General features: G+C 34.9%; 1 protein-coding gene across 5 annotated transcripts in view; it reads left to right on the plus strand.

The window, feature by feature from the left end:
• Nucleotides 1–222: 222 nt before the first annotated feature.
• Nucleotides 223–14,064, plus strand: part of LOC121318394 (pleckstrin homology domain-containing family G member 7-like) — an 18,162-nt gene continuing 4,320 nt past the window's right edge. The window contains exons 1-16 of one of the 5 annotated variants that reach the window (XM_041254999.1): nucleotides 223–1,006; nucleotides 1,213–1,277; nucleotides 1,878–1,970; nucleotides 2,619–3,298; nucleotides 3,769–3,791; nucleotides 7,650–7,768; nucleotides 8,505–8,545; nucleotides 8,682–8,777; nucleotides 8,934–9,083; nucleotides 9,500–9,595; nucleotides 10,891–10,989; nucleotides 11,491–11,604; nucleotides 12,306–12,480; nucleotides 13,343–13,458; nucleotides 13,576–13,666; nucleotides 13,757–13,836. In XM_041254999.1, coding sequence (XP_041110933.1) covers nucleotides 2,663–3,298; nucleotides 3,769–3,791; nucleotides 7,650–7,768; nucleotides 8,505–8,545; nucleotides 8,682–8,777; nucleotides 8,934–9,083; nucleotides 9,500–9,595; nucleotides 10,891–10,989; nucleotides 11,491–11,604; nucleotides 12,306–12,480; nucleotides 13,343–13,458; nucleotides 13,576–13,666; nucleotides 13,757–13,836 — 1,836 coding nt within the window. In that variant the 5' untranslated portion in view covers nucleotides 223–1,006; nucleotides 1,213–1,277; nucleotides 1,878–1,970; nucleotides 2,619–2,662. Of the gene's footprint in view, nucleotides 1,007–1,026; nucleotides 1,278–1,877; nucleotides 1,971–2,618; nucleotides 3,299–3,768; nucleotides 3,792–4,936; nucleotides 5,433–7,649; nucleotides 7,769–8,504; nucleotides 8,546–8,681; nucleotides 8,778–8,933; nucleotides 9,084–9,499; nucleotides 9,596–10,890; nucleotides 10,990–11,490; nucleotides 11,605–12,305; nucleotides 12,481–13,342; nucleotides 13,459–13,575; nucleotides 13,667–13,756; nucleotides 13,837–14,064 lie in introns of those variants that run through there. The other 4 variants (XM_041254995.1, XM_041254997.1, XM_041254998.1 and 1 more) reach the window with 4 other exon arrangements.

A 14,064-nucleotide genomic window follows, 5' to 3' on the forward strand; every position in this document is an offset into this window, starting at 1 on the left:
GTCTCCGTACAACTACAAGTGGACTAATTAAATACAATTTCCCGTGCTCACAAATTATTACATTTTACCAATCCTTGTGCCTAAATACAAATACACATTTTGAATCACTCGTGTTACACAGACCCATTTTTATCCCATGTACCAATGACTGTGTAACACGAGTGATTTAAAATGTGTATTTGTATAACACACAAATACACACAGGGGAGGGGCACCAAACGTGTGACGTCCACATGAGAATAACACCTTCAAAACCCAATTCACATTTCTGACTATAAATTTTATTTAATTGAAAAAATATGCAACAGTTAGTATTTTGAGAATTCAATTATTAGATACACATATTGTTTCAACGTAAAAAAAGAAACAGCAACTTAGCTTCTACGGGAAACACAAACTACTCCACTGGTCAGTGAACTTCAGTTTTCACAACAAACATTGTCTGCAAACTACAAAGTAACTAAAGGGAAGAGGAAAGCAGAGCAAAAATGACACGCAATTCAGAACATTTCAGTCAGCTGTATATTGAATGTTGTGGATTTCAGCCTACCCCAGAAACAGTCTGTGCCATTATTATTTTGGTTTTCTAATAATTGAATCCTCTCAGGTTAACTTCGCAAAATAAGAAAACTATTAAAGAAAAAAATATGAGGGGACATGAGTTGCTCTCGCAGTCTGTTATCAAATGAATTGTCATGAACCCCCTAATTCTTGAAAGTCTACATTTGTTAGTCACCTCCTTTGTAAATTAAGTAACTTGAATCTTTGGTGCATTATGTTGTTGAGCACAAAAAATGCCTCTTGTGATTATTACCATTATTTTTATTTATTTATAAATATTATTTATTCCACGTGTTTTCCATGGCAACAAAGGTGGGCGGGCAACAAAAGACGCTGTGCGTCGCAGCATGCGCCAGCTTTTGACGAATAAGTTGGCGCAAGGGATTAATTGGACAGGACTTGGGGAGAAGATTTCTTTGCACTTCAAAATTAGTCATACTTCAGAGTACGTATAAATTTCACATAAAACAATTTATGAGTATAGTATTTATTCCATAAGCTGCTTGATGGGGTACTGTTATGGTCAAGCTGACCATCTAGTCCTTATGAGAAAGATATTACTTGAAAAAAACAATTATATCATATTTATATCAAAGATGTATCTTTTTATTACTTCACTCTACTGAAAATACCTACACTCTCCCCTGCCAGCCTCAAGTACGCCCCGGACTTATTCACCAGGCTACAAGCGTCCTGGTCGTCCAAGCAATAACGAGGTCGGGACCACATTACTTTTGATTTAATAACGTTTTTATTTTTCCTTAAGTCTTGTACAGCAAAGTGACCCGCACTAATAGCGTATCGCTCTAAACCACCCTGGCTCCAAGAACTAACTAACTCTCTCTCTCTCTCTCTCTCTCTCTCTCTCTCTCTCTAAAAAATAGTATTAGTAAAGGTGCAGAAAGTAAATCAATATAAAATTATTTATGACGTTTCCTTTGTCAGCTAAAATGTCATAGTTCAGTGAGTTGTTGTACTTTGTGCACCTTTACTATTTCTTTAAAGTTGTATTTTTTTTTTTATATTCTAGCATATATATATATATATATATATATATATATATATATATATATATATATATCTATGAAGAGAAATCGACAGTTAAACCGAAGTACATTGTCATATTTCGTGTTTTATTGTCACAGTAAAAGTATTGCAATCAGTATAGCATGGTTGCGCAGGTAACCTTTACGACAGTTGTTTTGTTGTTGTTGTTACAGTATGGTTTATGGAATCCTGTAATTGATTATGTAAACAGTATCTGCAGAGCTGTGATTAAACCACAGTTACAAATCTATACGACCTTTGTCTCTCAGGCAATTGAATGTAACTGACTAAGCTTCAGCTTCTTGTGAACTTGTGTGTCGGGACACGTTACAGCTGTGGTGGTGGAACTATTGAAGTTGACAGTAAGTTATCGAATATTAATAGTATTAGCTGATGGTTTATTTATTTAGTAGCTACCGTAAATTATTAACTATAAAACAAGTATTGCAGTAAATGATAGCTGCATCGTCTTAGGAAAGGATACATTGTTTCTAAGGAATTTACAGACCCCTTTAGGCTATTGCTATAGTTTCAACTGTGTTTCTAACATTGAAATAAAAAGCTAACGTTGTCAACAGAACATTTGTACCAGATTGTTAAGAATGCATATGGTATTTAAAATACATTAAGTCATTGTAATGCGATAAAACTTGCTTTTAATCACATGTTTATTACTGCGAACAAGGTTCAAGTGTATGATTCAGAGTCGGACTACAGTTGCAACCTTATAAGTTCGTTTTGTTATCACTATACTTGTTTTGTTGACTAGTCTTCTATGTAAAATGAGCAGAATAATTGATAAACCTGTTTAAAGACTTTACCTGGCTTATGAATCGTAAATATCAGATAATTTACACGTAAGGTAAATAGATCATGAAGCCATTGTTTTGTTTGCAGAAAAGTCCACAGGCTACTGTGTAGGTTGGGTTAAAAACACATGAATGCCAGGGCTCCACACTTTGAAACAGGAAGGGAATTTCTTAGTAATCCAAACCCTAACCAAATGTTAGTTTGTTTTATAGGTCCCTGTATATAATGTCTTTGCTGAACCAATATGCAGCAGCCTGAGGATGTTCTTGAAAAAGCAGAAGGATTTGAAACAGAATTAGGGTGGACCTCCTTCACATGGCAGAAGCAGAATGGTGGATTGGCAGGTTGTTCCAATGCCAAAACCCAGACTGGTCCAGTTCACACAGAAGACAAGGAAACTCAAACCAGCTCTCCTATAATACAGAGATTACTGGATCAAGATGGGGCTGTCAAACCTTTTTCCCAGTTCGACAGACAATCACCTGCCAGGATTTCCACTTCCCCTACTTTAAGAAGAATGAGAAAAAGCATAAGCCGCCCACAACTGCAACTGGACTTGTGGGAACTTGGAAGGCAGAACAACATACCAACAGACACAGCTAATGTTAGTGTCTCCCAGACAAACCTCCATGTTCCTGGGACTCATACATCATGTGTAAACAACCCAAGGTCTCCTCTGGCTAGAGATGTCTCTTCCCTTGTGAACTGCAGTGTGGAATCAGCACAGGACAGTGTAGAAGGAATATCACCATCCGAAGAAAAGCAAGCTGAGGATATTAATAATAAACTAGACAACAACCTTATTTATAACAGACCAAAATCTCATTCTATAAGAGAAATAGGCAGTGGAAATTTTCCTCCATCAAATGACTGCCATCAGGTAACTGTTTAACAAAAGATGTGTTTATGACAAATTAATAATCATTTGCTTGGCATCCAAACAGTTTTACAAAGGCTAAAAAATACTTTTGGGTAATATAAACAAAACAGGGCAAAAGTGCACAGAGGCCTAAACTATTGAAGAATTCTGTTGTAGTGTAAAATTGAACATGACTGTGAGACACTGCAGGAAAGCTTTTCTTACCCTTAATCATGTTTAATCTTCCATGGCAGTAACCCATAATTTGATCTTTTGACAGCCTATGACTCAACAGTTAGAACCACTGAGAACAGCACACAGCCATCAAGCAAAGAATGCCTCTTGCGAAATAATAATGCATCCACCCTTCATACAGTATGGCTGAGCATAGGAAAACAAAACATGAAAAAAAAATGAGAAAGGCTCCAACACTGATATGTAATAATAATGCAATGGTTACCCTAATAGACTTTATTATTATTTCTTTCCAGGTGACAGAATCAACCCAGGAAAGGTATGTGAGCAGGTAGCTTTTTGTAAAAAATGATCCCAATGTGTTATATACAGTAGGTTAAGAGATTAACAATGCTTGACAGCATTATATTCAAAATGCTGTCTGGTTCCCTTGGAAACAGAAACATGATTTTGCATGTTACAGTCTACTTTTAAAAATAACATTGTTTTTATACAATCTGTAAAATACTTGGACATATAGAATGCTATTTTCTTGTTTGTCAGTTTACAAACTGCAGTATTCTAACCCGCTGCCAACATAGGATGTTTTCTGTCTTTTATCTCTAAGTAGCTTACTTTGCGGTTGCTAAGTTCACGGAAGTATTTTTTACTATATGCTGTATAAATAATCTTTTAGGACCACTAAAGGAACTGAGTAAAATGGTCTTTAGAGAGTGCAGAGAAGGTCCAAACTGAAAGAGACTGGGAGGGGGATATAATGGAAAGCTAGTCTTTATATGCAGCTGATCATAAGGAGAGAGTTTACAGTATACTATAGGTCTTTCACAACTGTAACTTTTATATTAAAGCATTCTGATGTTTGGTGGTGGGGAGCAGCTGAGTGGGGGTTGTCTGCCATCATTGGCTGGGTGCAAACCAAGGTTGTTTTCTGGCAGTCTAAACTGCACACAAGTCACAATCTAGTGCTTCCTACTGCACAATAGGGCCAGGCCACATTGTCTTAAGTGCTTTCTCCAAAACCTACAGCTGTTTAAATTTAGATTTAACAGTACAATGATTTTTTCTTCCAGGGCAGTCAAGTCATGTAATTATTGAATTTGTTAACCATATGTTACAATTATGTTACAATGTTATATATATATATATATTATATATAATATATTATATATATATTATATAATATATAGATATATATATATAATATATATAAAATTGGATTAACTTGTGTTGCACTGAGGCTTGTTGCTGTGCGTAAAGCTTGGAGAAACTCAATTAATTTGATGATTAATGAGGCCTGTCTTGATTCATGGTAATGAATGCAATTAATCATTGTTCTAAATTGTTAATTATTTTATTGTTATAATTATTATCGCTTCTCAAATAACATTAATCGTCCAGGGTTTCATCATTTGTTTTGAGATTGAAAAGGTGCTGGTTGTGTTACTTTGGACTTGGGTTTACCAAAACACCAAATCACAAAAAGGCTTTAAAGCTAGTAACCCTTCTCTCCTAATTATAATTCAGTATGGACTTTCTGGGGTTAAACATCTCTGTTGAAAAGCGTTGGAACCAGTAGACTATATCAACAATTTACTTGCAAAATAGATTCAAAGAAAAAGTTATGCAAATATTTGCAATACTGGCTTTTCATTTTATGTTTAAAGAACAAATATAATCAATGCAGTGAAACAACTTGTGAGGATAGTGGAAACAATTGATTTGGACAATCAATAAACCCCAAGCAAATTATCCTTGCCCTCGATTATTGTTACCCAGAGTGAAAGTTAAACATTTATGCAGTCTCCCAGGGCAAAGGTATTTTATGTACTATTTAAACATATTTATACAGGAACACCTTAACGAGACGCAGTCAGCTTACATCTTTAAAAGGCTATTAAAGAGCAGCTTGCTTTGGATATGAACTACCAGAGTTAACTAATATATCACTGCTCTTGTTTAGGTACCGTTTTCTATTCTGTCTAATTCAGTATGTTTGTAAACAGTCAGTTAACACAGATTTAGCCTGATATTGTCAGATTTATTTTAGAGAGAATAATAGATGGCAGGAAGTGATATATGATGTTTAAATTTGTATTCTATGTATGTAAAAAAATATATATACTTTGCTGTGTAGTAGATATCAACGTGTTTTAAAATATGTACAGTTATTAGGCTTCATTGTGTAATATACTGTATGCTACTATTAAAATGTGTAAAGGTAGTCTGTTTTTATTCTAATCGAACATGCCAATCCCCAATGATAGGGATATAAAAAAGTGGGTTACTTTAGAGGTTTGTATATACCTAGATTGGTATGAAGTGTGGCTGGTGCATTTTTTTGCACAGGTTTATGAAGTGTCTGTCAGTTTATACATACATACTATCGATGTAGGCCATGATAATCTACTTTTTCATGGTACCAGTAGCTCAAATGTTGTATTTGCAACTATTTGCATATGTCCATAACTTTAAACAATCAATCATAAGATATTCAGTAGTACGAAAAAAAATAAACAGGTGTGTGTTTTAGCAGGGTGCATTATCTTAGATGTGGTTTACTTGTATTGGAAAAACAGATTTAAATTTTTGCACCTTCATTTAAAAAATTTTTTTTTTTTTTTTTTTAGCTGTGTCACAGTGTCAAATCCTATAGTGGGTGTCCTTAATTTGAATAATGTTTATTTAGAAAGATCTAGCTTTGTGGTCAGGCAAACCTTAACTCCACAACTGTTTTGTGTCTGATCAGATATGCTTCGCTTGTTATTGCCAATATATTTTTTACCATGCTCCGTTGCTATGTAGCAGCTTATTTATGCTTATATCTAATATTCATGTTACATTTTTTAGCATTATGGAAACATACTTAGTGAAACACACAGTTCCATTCTATTGTGTGTGTGTGTGTGTGTGTGTGTGTGTGTGTGTGTGTGTGTGTGTATGTATAAGTTGCATTATTCAAATAATAGTATTACAAAAAACTTTTTTTTTTTTTTTTTTTTATTATTATTACAACTAACCTTGAAGTGTGAAATTACCTTTTGTTGCACTGGATATTCTATACTGACTTATCCTCTTTTTATGACTAATAAAATTTGCTTAAACTTTTAGAAATCCATTAAACTGTCAAAATCAGGCTCATAAGAAGGCTTTACATGTGCTCAGTTGCCATGATAGCAAAACCTCAAAAAATTGTTGTGACATTTCAAACAAAGCCTTAAAGGTTTGGTAAAGCTTTGTATGCTATATTTCTGGAAGGATTTACAGACAACATGTGACATCTACCAGCAACTCTCCCAAAGTAGATTTGACTATAAAGTTAGGAGCTTTTTTCTTATCTTTAAAAATACACACATTTATGTCTGTCTTGTGTAGTACCTTGTTTTAATATGCCACTGGAACCAAGTTGGAAAACAGTCATGTTTGTTTCCATCTTTAGAAAACAGGTTTAAATAAAGTATAATTGTAAATCTCGAAAAACTACTCACTTCTAAATCTTTTGTAGTCATCTTTGTATTACTTTAGTATAAATACATGTTAATTTGGATTCATATGTGGTTTTTTTCTGACTTTATGTGAACGAAAAGACACACATTTTCCCATTGGAAATAGTGATATTTTGAAATATCACTGTCCTGGTCACAAAAGCAGAGTTTGTGGGGAATAATAGCCATGTTCTATACTTTTGAGGCATAAGCAATTAGGAAATAACACTTACTGCCCAGGAACAACAATTTTTTTTTTTTTTTTTTGTTACACAGTGTTATCACATGGTTTATCTGATTGATAGTACCTGTATTTAGAGTGGAGAGCTTTGCTGTTTAAAAACATCTTATTGGCTCTTTACACAATGCTATTATTCACTGGTGTATATATAGTATAACCTGTTCTTTGATCTAAAGATAGCAATTGAAAGTAAATGTATCATCAGATCTTGTTATCTTGATCTTAGTTTGTTGTTACAGCAGTAACTGTAGTATTCATGCCAAGAGGCATTCAGAAAAACAAAACAAATGTGAGCTTCAAATTATTTTCGTACAGTATTTTGATTTTAGAGAAGCCATGACATCATTGTTCTGTTCAATTTTTAGAAATAATCCTGTATGTTAACAACCAGTACATACAGGCAGTCGACTATTGAGCAGTGATCCAAAGTAACTCGTTCGTTGTGTTCCCATAGAATGCAGGAACAGCGACGGAGCTCTGCTGTGGTGAGTTTGCGTGGACTCGATGTATCTCCTGGGGACTTGTTTGTCTCAGATGGGGTAGCAGACTATCTGAGCCATTCAACTTTATCAGGTAAGCCTTTAACTGCAAACTGGCTGCACAATAAGCACAATTAAAATGCAATTGAGAAACACTAGCATAGTGTTTACACTTTACCCTTTTGAGTGCAAATTTACACTTTTGAGCTAAAATCTTAGAAGATTTAAGCAGTCTGTCCCACAAGTGCAGTTGTACCCCAAATATGATCTACTTTGACCTGTCGTAGACTGACTATCAGCTTGTACCATACACCCCCTTATACAGTATTCTGTAAACAAGCATTTTAGGTATGAAAAATACACTTTTTGTCCCAGCATAAGAGATTTATACAACTTTTCCTCACCAGCAGCAGAGTAGATTAGGGCTTTGCAGGTTCAATTGCACGCTGTATTAATCTTGCTATATTTGTGCTTGTCTGGTAACATCTTTTTTTCAATGAATGTGAATGAAATGTAGTGTCACCTTATGCTGTATTAATGAAATGTAGTCCAAGGGACAAAATGCAAATAAATGCCAAACTGCATTTTTACTTCAAGTAACGTGTAGCTTGGTCTTATTCCTCTTGTTCTTTTAATAGATAGCTGGGAAGGAACACAATAGGAAAGGTCACATCCATAACCTAAACAGTAATTCAGGACAAAATGTCATTATTCTTTTTTTTTTGTCTGTTTCTGAATTGGTACAATTTTTGTTATCATCACAGCTTTAAAGTAAATCAGCTATCTTTGTAAACAGTTAGTGCATCATTGAAATGTGTGCTTTGTTTCAGATACCAAGAAATCCAAATGGCCTTTTTTGAAACAAGGGACAGTAAGTGCCATTAATTCCTAAATCTGTAAATCCTTAATGAAAGTAATGAGCTGGTTTCTGAGACAAAAAACAAAACAAAAGTCACTAGGACTGATTCACTGAATCTCATTTTTATGTGAGTAATTCATTCTTACAGAGTAAAGACAAGATTAAGTTATTGTCAGATGTGGAGAAGTGTCTTTCATCTATACAAATCCAGGATTGGAGAGACTGCGATTTTCAAAAGTACAAGGTACTGGACTTACTCTTAACATATCCCCTGGTCTTTTTAAAGGTTTACTGTAAGCCCTGTATGGTATTGTAAATTAAAAGGTAAATCTTGAAAACAGTATTAGTCTTTTTAAGAAATGCAGTTTTTTTTTTTTTTTGAAAAAAATTTGTTTAATAGGGTACAACCCTGGCTGAGTTTTTGGTGGTTCAGCACCCCGATGTTGAGCTGCAGAACTGCCAACATGGCTATAAGAGAGAGGAAGCAGTGTGGGAGCTTTTTACCAGTGAATGTGTTTACTTTCTCGACCAGCTGATGGTGCTTAAAGAGGTAAAACTGTAATTTTAGCTTTTAGGAGTCTTTTCAAAAGCCATCCCCATGGTTGAAAAGGGAAATTAGTTTGTGAATGTGGTAAATAATTAATGAAATACAAACAGGTATTGAGAACAGGGGTGTGCTGATACTCGTATTTTCCGAATAATTACCTTTAAGAAGTATTTGTCAGCAGGTATTGTTTTGTGTTGAGTAATTAACATGTTTTATTCTGTTCAATTAGTACCTAACAACTCCATATTTCTTAAAGGTATTTACTTGGAAAATCCAAGTTTCAGCACACCCCTAATAGAGAATTCTTCACAAATAAGGATAGAATATTAAACTGATAAGAAATTAAAAATATGGAGATGTTATCAAATACCTACAATAAAGTAAAAGTTGAAAAATAAAAGCATATTTATTCTATGCAGGTTTTCCTGAGCACCCTAAATAACCTGCAAAACAACGACTGCCTTCTTGATATTGATGTGTGGAGGCTTTTTGCAAATCTGAACGAGTTATGTCTGGTAAGGAGAGATTTTCCCACAGTTGTACAGAAACTATACAAAACAAACCAAAAAAACCCAGAGAAACAATTAGTCACCAGCATCAATGTTTTTGTTTCTGTAGCTTGACCGGTTTTCTGACTCTTGTTTTGAAATTGGTTGCTTTGTTATCATGTATAGGGTATGGGAAACACCTTAGTTGTCAAAAGAAAAACAGCTTGTTTTTTCTTGAAATTGCACATGCTGCAAAGCTGGCTCAACTCTGCAGCCTGATTTCTTCAGTGTTTTGAGACATGTGCATGCAAGTTAAGTTCTCTATCTGAAGTTTAGGAGGAGGGACAAACTCCAACACATGTCATTTACCTACTGTTATTAACCAGACAGATACTCTTTTAGGTTTACACAAACATTTTAATTAAATAAAATTGTTTGGTATTCATTGTCTTTATCTTTTAAACTGTCATTTCGATTGGTTCCTGGCAGTATAAGCCTGAAGTACAGGATTTATATGCCTGAGATAACCAACATGAGACCTGTGTGTCTTTGGTTCTTTGGTCAGTAGTTGTTGGCCTATTAACTGTACTCCCCTCTTGAAGGTACATTCTCAGGGGCCACTCCTTTAGTTGCTATGCTTCCTCTTTGGGTTTCTAAAGGAGATGCACTGAATAAAAACATTAATCAGTGTATTTATTTATTTTAGTTCCTTCTGAATTCAGTGCTCACAAAATGTGAGGGATGACTAACAGTTATGAATTGTATAGCTTTTAGAAGAAGTTAAAGGAGGCCCTGTAGCTATGGAAAAAACTTCCTGTTCTTTTGGGGGTTTTAGAATTGCATCACATTCAGTGTGTATTGCGAAAGCATTTACATATTTAGGAAGATTGTGAGCTTATAAGCCAATGTTAAACATACCACCTGTGGGGGTTAATTGTTGTCTGAATAAATACCAGTAAAGTAACCTGTCATCCAATAATAAAATGTTAGCATTATTTCAAACTTGAGCAAGATTGTGGAAGACTGCAGCTGCCGTGTTTTTCTTCAGAATGTTGTTCAGTTATGCTGCCAACAGGCAGCACTGCCACCAGAATGGCCTTGTGGAATCAGGTTTATTGACAGATACTGGGCATGGGTTCCACATGAGGTGCAGATACTGTGTTAAACACAGCTAAGGGCTTACACAATGTCCTCAGCATTGTGCCAAGATATCTTTGAAAAATAGATAAATGTTGCTTTGGATAATGACTGGGAATATCTTATAGTTATATGCAAATGTCACCTTGCTTGTCAGTGTAAATTTCCATACCATTTCCTTCCAGATGAGCTTCAGTTTCCTGACCAGCCTTTTAAATGGAATCAATGACTCCTGGGCAAAGGCAGACAAAAGTATGATGTCTCTGAAGACATTGCTAACCAAGGCAAGTGCTCTACAAGTTTGTCTTGCAATACTAGGTCTAATAAAGTCTAATGAAATTCTACAAACCACTGCATTACAACATGAATGACATACTGTATGTAAAACTCCTTTCTCCAACAGCTTATGATCAACCCTTATCTGTATGTTATGCATCTAGATAATCATCATGGGGATTGTCTTAGCTGGGTTACTGTGATATGATGTTAAAAGAATTAAAAAAATTAAAAAAATTCTCAGAGCATCAGTTTTAGTGATTATTTACCAGGAGAAAAGGTCTTTTATATCTAATTTGAGTAACGAGCTAGCAAATAAAGAGTGCAATGGGACTTAAATTGGAAATGTGTATTTCATCGACATCATCAACTTATTTCTAATAAAAATGCAGAGATCCTTGTCTGACAATTGGGAAACTCCATCTGGCTTTTTCCAACATTTAATTTCCAGATCAGCGACTAGGTTACAGACTGCTACTGATAAATTGTGTCCTCTTCTTGTATTCCAGCATTTCAAAGAAGGTGTTTGTCACTGTCAGCAGAAATACTGCCTCAATTACTCCTCTGCTGTCTTTTACCTCGACAGTCTGAAGCAAAGAGAAGATTTTGGGACGTATCTCAAAGTAACTTTCTTTTATACCTCACTTTGCTAATAAAAAAATGTTTAAGAATTCCTTTAGGTATTATCACTGTGGTGCCATCCAAAATTCAGTCTTTTAGACTTTGAAAGTTCTGCCTCCTAAATCCTATAGAGTTCCTATTATATTTTGTCTGTGATTGTTAGTGAGTTCCCATCCACAGTTTATGTGAAGAAATAACTCGCACCAAGCAAAACATTAGCCTTTCAAATGGTTGTAATGCATATAATAATAAAATATGCTATTGCTATATTGTGCTATGTGGAATCAAAAACTATAATGTACTAAAGGGTCGATTTGATTATTCTATACCCCTCCAAGGTAAACCACCTTTTACAACAGCAGAGAATTCCCCTGGATTTCATCAACCACTTATTTGTAATGGTAATCCCAGGATAGTTACAATTCAGGGAGCTGTAAAATGCTCCAATAAAATCCAGCTGTGGCTTATCACGTTGGGGTTTACGTTGATCAAATTGACCCCTGCTACTATGGAATACTAGATAATAAAAATATTACATCAAGGATATCACACTTTATTTGTTTTCCTTTAATGTATTTAACTGTAATATATATTGTCCTTCTCAAAGTTTATTTTATTTATTTTTTTATTTGAAGAATAATTGTTCACAATATTTTTTTAATTTTGTAAGCCCTAGTTGATGTGACACCTTTCTCCTCGGCAGTGGTGTGAGCGGAATCAGCAGTGCAACCGATTACACTTGTCTGACATGCTGGTGGCGCCAATGCAGAGGCTCACCCGCTACCCATTACTCCTCAAGAACATTTGGAAAAGAAGCACCAGCGAAGAAGAGAAGATTGCACTCCAGTCTATCATCAAACTAGTTGAGTGTTCCATACGTAAGTGTTGCACAGCGTTTCAAACATGATGGATCATTGATAAACCTTTGTTGATTTTTGCATTTTATGTACTTTTTCATCTTTGATGAGAAACCTGAATGCTTCAGGCAAGTAAAATGCTTTTAAACGTACAGCTTGTAAGCCCACCATCGCTGTTGTTATGTAACCTTAATACAAAGGAACAACAAAAAATAACAGTAAAAAATCTGCTTTTTCCCTACTGATGACTGGAAAGATCAGTTTGACCACAAGGCACAAAACAATGTAACTGGAAAAGATCTGTTTACCCAAGAGTTGTTTTTGAAATTGTAAGATCAAATACTTCCCTTTCGTCGTGAAATATTACTTACTGCATGGGAAGCCATTCTCCTTGTACATTTGAGGATTTTGGAACCAAGATTCTGTTTAATGAAACCAGCTAAGGAAACAGTAGAGCTGTGCTTATATGCTTATATATGTAAATAAATGTAGGGTGAGTCATGGTTTGAGTTTGTGTCGCTGATCTTGTCTTACTGGTCAGGCACCCAGCGAACCCAGACCGAGACTTTCTTTGCTGGGCCTCTACCTCCAGGGTTCAAAAACTTGGTAAAACAAAGTTGCGACTAAATTAAATGATTGACTTAATGAAATCTAAATCAAACCCAAATATGCATGTAATATGTGTTTTTAAACCTGAAAAAGACTAGAACTTGAAAATCAATCCACTCACATGTTGGTATAAAGGGTCAATAGCAGCATTTCATTTGGTACTGTCTCACAATCCATAACCACCTACTCCACGTGTGTGGTTTAACATATTGTATGCATTTTGAATTGTCATGCAACACTGTTCACCCTTGCTTGTGTCCTGTTGGTTATGTAGAAGACCTTGAAGGTAAAGTGAAGTGGCTCCACAACTTTCAGACAGTCCAACAACTGAAAGAATTGATTGTTTGGCCTCCGGTTTGGGAACGGGATAAAAGGGCCTTTATCCCTGAAGTAAGTCTATCTACTTGAGAAAAGATTTTGTTTTACTTATGATAAATATTTTTTATATGCATGTCACACAAAAATGTTAATAAAACAAAAAACTTACAGGCATGTTTGTGCCCACAGAATTTGAAACATGTGTTTAAACAAACCGGTCTGGAAAACCTCTTATCTTCAAACCAATATCTTTTACATGAAGGAAGACTGAATCTGACAGGTAGGTGTTGCATTTAGAAGGGCAGTTGCTGACAATGGCTGCAAAATCAATTAACTACGAGATAAATTATACAACTTTATTATTTTGCAGGAAGTACAAAGCTTCAAGAGGTATATTTGTTCCTGTTTGATGATTTTCTGTTGATTACCAAGAATAAACGCAGTAAAAAGGTAAGAACCTAAAGTCAATACTTTTTTTATTTTCTTTGTGAGGGTGCGTTTAATAACTGACTTTTATTATTTGCTTCCTTGTTCGGTATATAAAATATACACAGGTTCAGAAACTTTTTTGTCTATTTGACTTGCAAGAACAAACAACAAGGTAAAATGTACTGTAAAGGTATAGTGTACCATTTAGTCATGCTACTGTATTTTGGTTTATAAGCTTTTCATTTTTGT

This window comes from Polyodon spathula, chromosome 7 (genome assembly GCF_017654505.1).
Source record: "Polyodon spathula isolate WHYD16114869_AA chromosome 7, ASM1765450v1, whole genome shotgun sequence".
NCBI lineage: Eukaryota > Metazoa > Chordata > Actinopteri > Acipenseriformes > Polyodontidae > Polyodon > Polyodon spathula.